Source organism: Antedon bifida, chromosome 2, assembly GCF_963402885.1.
Source record: "Antedon bifida chromosome 2, ecAntBifi1.1, whole genome shotgun sequence".
In the NCBI taxonomy this organism is placed as follows: Eukaryota; Metazoa; Echinodermata; class Crinoidea; order Comatulida; family Antedonidae; genus Antedon; species Antedon bifida.
In genome coordinates, this window is record NC_136227.1 from 4402907 (window position 1) to 4410109 (window position 7203).

A 7203-nucleotide genomic window follows, 5' to 3' on the forward strand; every position below is an offset into this window, starting at 1 on the left:
ATCAAATTTGATAATACTCACCATATGATTGCACAGAGGTTCCAGGATTGGCTGGCTTCTTTTGAGATGGTGTCTCACCATGTAGTTCATCTGAGATGTCTACAAAAGAGATCAAAACATTCAAAGTAAACTGTAGGTACAGTGTACACAGACAGCTTAAGCTCTGTCTACACTACCAAACTTTATGTGATAAAAAAATGTGATGTGCCCATATGGACAGGATGATGTCACATCACTACCATATTTGGGCACATCATACTTTTTTTGTCGAATTAATTTGATAGTGCAGACCTTAGTATACAGTGGAACACACAATGCTATTGCTACTGTCATATAACAATCAAATGTCATGTCTTTAATTATGATTATTGGTATCAATATTATCTTTATCATCAATCTTAAGCTCTGTCTACACTTTACGTAACAAAAAATGTGATGTGCCTATGATGACATCATATCACTAACATATTTAAGCATATCACTACCATATTTGGCCACACTACACTTTTTTGTCAAACTAGTTTGATAGTGTAGACAGAGCTTAATACACAAAACTATTATTACCTGCTTGACTAGTGGAGTATTCGGTTCGTGATTTTGATCGTTTTCCTTTTGGAGTTGCTGGAAGATAAAACAACAAAGAATAGTATGCAGTTACACTAGAACCCCTCTTTGGGGACATCCTAATTCTAAGGTCACTCATAAGCAGATCCAATGGTCCCGTTTACAATTTGGCAAAAGATAGTACATTAGTTGACAATTTGTAGGCCCTGGGCCTCATTCAAAATCATGGATCCACCACTTTCCTAAAAGTGTATTCTTTAAGACTATATGTCCTCTATTCAGGGGACACCTTATTAAGAAATAGGACACCTTTTTGTGTCTCAATTAATACTGTAGGTAAAGTTAGGATATTTGCACTACTTATATATAGCATATCAGATGCATAACATAACTTACAGTCCATGAGCCTCCAATTGAGTAAAGGATCATAGACAAATGCCTCTAATACGGCCATAATACTGTCCTTGTGTGCTCTTAAAACGTCCATTACACTTTCACACGTGATACGATAATTACCATCTATACCAGTCACCTGTAAATATGTAAATTGCATGTGTAAATTAATATCTATAACCACGTCACATGTAAATTAGTAAATTGCATATGTAAATTAATATCTATACCAGTCTCCTGTAAATATGTAAATTGCATGTGTAAATTAACATCTATACCAGTCACATGTAACTATGTAAATTACATATGTAAATTAACATCTACAGTATAACCACGTCACCTTGAAATATGTAAATTGCATATGTAAATTAATATCTATACCAGTCTCCTGTAAATATCATTGAAATTGCATGTGTAAATTAACATCTATAACCACGTCACCTGGAAATATGTAAATTGCATATGTAAATTAACATCTATAACCACGTCACCTGGAAATATGTAAATTGCATATGTAAATTAACATCTATAACCATGTCACCTGGAAATATGTAAATTGCATATGTAAATTAACATCTATAACCACGTCACCTGGAAATATGTAAATTGCATATGTAAATTAACATCTATAACCATGTCACCTGTAAATATGTAAATTGCATATGTAAATTATTATCTATCTGTCACATTGATTGATTATTTTTCCTTTTTCAATGATTTACAAGTTAAGCATTATACTATTGGTTTTTAAGAACTATGTGTTTAAAATGCATTATTTCAAATTATGATGTATTTCACAATCTTTAAATAAATCACGGGTTGATTACCTCCATCGCGTTAATCAGCATACGTGTCAAACGAAATGGAATCTTCTCAGGGAATTTCTCTCTGGTCATGGCAACTTCAAAACAGTCACCGAAATCGATGTGCAATATCTTGCCAGTGAGTCGATCCAACATCAGATTTGAGGGATGTCTACATTGAGAAAATAAACAAGTTTAAATAGTGATGTTTGCTATTAACAAGAAACCAATACGTGGGTAATTATCACAACCTTTTGTCATGTAAGGTCATGAGGTTATGTGATCATAAAACAAAATGGTAGGCACTGAGAGCTCAAAGTTTAACCCATAATCATTAATATCAAGCAGAAGGTTCCAGGTTCGAATCTCGGTTGAAGCGATTCTCACAGATCTCTCATCTTATCGTTTCAAATTAATAAAATAAATTCCGGTATATCACCGGGCGGTTTAGAATTAATGTTCTATGCCTAATGTGTTAATTATATAATATATATAGCCATATTTCATGAAGATCAGAGCGCCATGGACTTGGATGTTACACCTTGTCAACAACATTCTTTTCCCCTTTGTGTCACCGACAGCCAACTACGACACCATTACGTCTGTCCACGGCTGGCTCAGTGTGTGAACTATTACACCGGGGTAACCCCTACTCATCTCGATAAGGTTTTTTAAAATGCACACAAGCATTTTGTGTACACTGGACCTAAAGTTTATAGTCTTTATCTGAGAAGACTTGTTCTACCTCCATAACCATGGAGTGAGCGAGCCTCGAACCATTGCAGATGTTATGGCTACGTAATTACCACTGCTCTTAACCGCTCGGCCACTAACTCTAATTAAAACTGATAACTATTTAATAGACATTTAAATGAAATGCTTACCTGTCTCCAAGACCCAGGATGTAACCAACCATTGACATGACAGCCAAGGATCGCGTGTAGTTGGTCCGTCGATCAAACCAAACCTGAATAAAAAGTACTCTGGAGTTAAACTTTTTAAGATATGACCTCTAACCTCTATCTTTCGCTAAAATTGCATGCATTAGTAGATTTCTTATAGCAACCTCTATTTTTTCATAATATACTGCAATTTGTACCACAATACTTTACTATTGTTTTCCCAAAAATTAAATGTTTATACTGTAGTAGACATTTCTAAACACACTTTAATTTTGTACAATCTAAAATGGATGCCATACCTCAGAACTTGGACTCTTAAGCCAAAGCAGCTTGGCTAAGTCATCTCCCTGGGTGTGCTCCAATGCATGCTCGAACACCTCTACCTTCTGCATCAAGGTTAGGTGCTCATAGTCTGGTGCCATCTACATATCATAACAATAAGTGGATTAAAGTTGTCAATGTTTTAATTATTGGTTTGAAAAGGATACAAATGATACAGTAATAATATCCTGGATTTATATAGCAGTTTAATAGCATAAAAACCTCCATGCGATGGGAAAAAATTAACAATGAAAAATTATTAAGATATTTTATATATAAAATTATAAGATTTCTATAAAATAAATGAGATGGGAAAAAATTAACAATTAAAAATTATTAAGATATTTTATATATAATTATAAGATTTCTATAAAATAAATAAATGTAAATGCGGGGGAATAACCTGCGACTCGCAGCCTATTGAGCTGAATTGCGAACAGATGTGGACGGGCCAGTACATGCATCTAAGGCTCCCTTTGAGTCGTACAATCGACACCAAACGGCGCTCATTTGTCCTTCCACAACAACAAGTTTTAACATCAATTCATATTCCATTCAATGTGAAAGTTAAATTTATGGTAGTATATTTTTAAAATGTCGTTTTTAAAGGTTTTCTGTAAAATAGCAGAATCAGGAGGGAGGTTGGGGTTAGGAGAGCATCAACACAATCGTTTTTGTAATACTCACCCTAAGCATTATCCTATGTTCTATATTCAGCAGTATTTTCTTCTTATCTCTGTAGTCTCTGATAAGGGCGTGAAGCGTGTCACAATGCGGAACCCATCCAATCAAACCGGAGTTTGTTGATAACGGGATGATAGAGTATCGCTGAATACTATACAAAACAAAAAAGAAATGTCAACTATAAGTAACAAAGTAAATCTACAATACTTTTGACAACTTAAGATGTTACTTTTTTGGAGACTTACTCTAAATGTCTTCTAAACGTATCTGGGTTATTTGCTAGTAGCGTGTTGACCAATCCAAACAGCTGCATTACTCTCTCATCCTGACGTAGATCTTCATGTCCCTTCAGTAAGAACATGTACTCCATACCATTACTCCCTAAAAATTATGTATTGTTTACAGAGCAGATAAAATTATGTATATCAGACACTGTTTAACAGACAAGACAAATTCACCTAAATTTAAGACGAAAAATACTGTATTTACCAAAAATACTGAGTTTGCGAGGTCGCTGTTTGGATGTGATAACTTGAAGCGACGACTGGACACGTTCAATTTGAATGATAGGCTGATTCGGATCGTATGTTCCAGGTACCGCCAACTCCAAATGACGACACATCAGAAGTTTCGGCGATACGTATTGCAACTCCAATTGTGTCATCTATCAAAATGAAAGTGTATTAGAGATAATAAGAAGGCATTGTTTAATTAAATGAAAGAAAGAAAATCAAATTTAAAGAGCATACTCAAAACTGACCTGCGGAAGCTGTTTTGAGATCCTTCGGAAGACATGATAATAGAGATCCCAGGCCTGTGTCAGGTCCTTCACATTACGTGAACGAGTGTACTTACGGCACCAGTCTTGCGCCTCCATAAGATCTCGACCATATGCCTAGAAAAGAGATAAAATATAAATCAGTTTTTGTAATAATATTTTTAATGTAATTGTACTTTATTTTTTAAAATAGAAAAATTTATGTTTTGTTGTACAAAACCAAACCCAAGAATAACATTAACAATTTTTTCTTTCTCCAGAAATATATAACTGTAACTTATAACTTTGTTTTTTATATAATTTTGAACGAACAAAAACTGAATATCACTTACTTGGTTAAAAGAAGTTTCTTTCATAGTTTGCGGGCCTCTCTCAATCATTGCGTGTAACGGTTCCAATACACCGAACATTCCTTTAACACTACGCTCACCGAAGTAAAGACGGGAAGCTTCTTCTAGGCCCTCATGCCAAAGCTCATGCCAAAGGATAGCTACTCTAATCAGCTCCTCGCTCACCTATTAAAACATGAATCGTATTAAACATAATCTTTTTAAACATACCTAGTACTACATTAGGCCTACATTCAACAAGCCATGTATAATTTCTACAACAAAAGGTAACAGGAACAATTTTTCATTTGAATGCAAGAAAACAATTTATGAACATTTTATTTTCAAATTTATTTAGTTCCATAAAAAAAACAAATGTAAATAGAACCGGGTAGGCAAGTGCACTGGCGTGTCTTTCCAATAGTGTATCAAAGTTGCAATGAAAAATATAAAGTTAGATACAAAAAAATGTTGATTGTAAAATGGAAAACTGCTAAAGTTGAAGAATGTAGCACACGTACCATGACAGCCTGATGGACTAATGTACTGCTGTGTTCGCACATGTTCTTCAGAATCTTATCGGCTGCAGAATGCCGGGCCTGACTTGTAGACTTAGAAGCCACCGTCAATGGGTAAATCAAAGCCTAAAGAAAAACATAGTTGAAATTTGAAATTGATGGTCAACTATTAAGGAGCTGTGGAGCTGTAGCTTGGTGTTTAACGTGCTTGCCTTCAAATCCCAGGGTCCAGGGTTCAATCCTGACCTAGTGCCAGGTTTGTAACTCACAACTCCACTCACTAAGCCTCAAATGACACTCAGTTTATAAGCATGATACATACATACAGTAGTTTATTCATTCTGTAATTGGCAAGTTACTCATTGTTGGATGCATATATAAAAAAAAAAAACACTTGAGGCAAATTTATTACATTATGTTTTTCAGTTTGTTTTGGGCGGACATAAACAGTTAGAAAGTTACAAATGTGTCCTTACTTGAGGGTGCTGTTTGCCGATGTCAGTTAGCAGGTCATGGATTAGTCTCCCTACCAGTTGTCGTGGGGTGTCAATACGAGCGATCAACTGAGGTATTACCTAAAATAACAATAAACATAAAGAAGGTTAAGATCTGTCTACACTAAAAAAATTGATGTACCCATTATGGACATGATGATGTCATATCACTACCATATTTTTGTAAATCATTACCATATTTGGGCACATCAAACTAGACTGATAGTGTAGACAGAGCTTTAGGGATAAAATATTCATTCATTCTGAACAACACTTTCAGTACTAAAGCATTGATTTCTAAAGATATTTGTTATAGAATATTAACACTCTAGTAAAACAAATGTAATACAGTATTTTAATAAAAAGTGTGCACAAAAATTAGCATACATTTGCATTAAACAACCGTCTTTATATGCTCTCAAAGAGACACACTTTGCCGAAGATTAAAACCTAAACTCATCATTCCATCGAGAGTAAAGTTTGCCCATAAAATGTGAAGAGAGCCCTCAATGACAAAGACATAAAATTGTGTACAATATTATATGACCTAGATTATTAAAGAAACAAAAGTTGTGAACGATCGACTAAGGCAAATGGTATTAAGGGGAAAGTAACCCTGGGGAATTAGAGGTACATTGTTATACAAAACCAAGGAAATTAAAACTTAACTCAATAAATGTACACGATTTACACAATTTCTCGAAGGAGATCTTGCGCTATCGCTAAAACAACTGTTGTATATTGAAATTATTTTAGAATGCTTTATAGATTGTGACTGCATGTACTAGTTGACAACTGTCCAAAGTGAGTAGGGTTGGGGGATGTGCTATTGTTGTTCTTTTAATACAGTCAACTTTTGCAATACCGAACACCTTTGGGCTGGCCTATGTCTTGTTTTCTGGAAAGTCTGGTATTCATAAGGTGTTTTTAATGGTAATAAAGAATTGGGAACCTTTTAGACCTCAAGAAAGTGTAGTTTATAGAGATACACTTTTATTAATTTTATAGAGATTATTTTTGCATTAAAAATACAAAAAATAATATTGTGTTAAAATTGAGAAAAACTACTAGCTACAAACTCCATTTAAAAATAAACTTGATTTATGTAGAAATTGAACAGGATATGGAGAAATAAATAAATTATTTGTTATCTGTTTCTAATAATTATCATATTGACCTCAAAGATGTCAACTACCTAGCTACAGAAATGTGTGTGTGAACAGACATAGTGACCTTGGATTTATCTATCTTAATAAAAATAATAATGTATAAGCATGAACTACTGTCGCCATGCTTATATAAATATTAAATGTTCATGCAATGTTAATTAAATTATGGGTTAATGTCTTCCTCGTAGATCTGTGCTTTATATCAGTTTTGATGTATCATTTTCCTGATTCAATCACTGAATGAATGG

The 7203-nt window shown here is 34.1% G+C and overlaps 2 protein-coding genes across 2 annotated transcripts in view; one reads left to right on the forward strand and one right to left on the reverse strand.

Annotated features, from left to right (window-relative positions):
* LOC144835889 (ATP-dependent translocase ABCB1-like) overlaps positions 1–7203 on the forward strand; it is a 172470-nt gene that overhangs the window by 159348 nt on the left and 5919 nt on the right. The window lies entirely within an intron of this gene.
* Positions 1–7203, reverse strand: part of LOC144835888 (serine/threonine-protein kinase mTOR-like) — a 59375-nt gene that overhangs the window by 5584 nt on the left and 46588 nt on the right. The window contains exons 40-52 of the mRNA XM_078691007.1: positions 5769–5867; positions 5296–5418; positions 4778–4960; positions 4428–4562; positions 4157–4331; positions 3913–4048; positions 3671–3818; positions 2962–3084; positions 2645–2727; positions 1785–1932; positions 961–1096; positions 565–621; positions 22–99 (exon numbers count right to left, since the gene is read on the reverse strand). Coding sequence (XP_078547133.1) covers positions 22–99; positions 565–621; positions 961–1096; positions 1785–1932; positions 2645–2727; positions 2962–3084; positions 3671–3818; positions 3913–4048; positions 4157–4331; positions 4428–4562; positions 4778–4960; positions 5296–5418; positions 5769–5867 — 1624 coding nt within the window. The remainder of the gene's footprint in view (positions 1–21; positions 100–564; positions 622–960; positions 1097–1784; positions 1933–2644; positions 2728–2961; positions 3085–3670; positions 3819–3912; positions 4049–4156; positions 4332–4427; positions 4563–4777; positions 4961–5295; positions 5419–5768; positions 5868–7203) is intronic.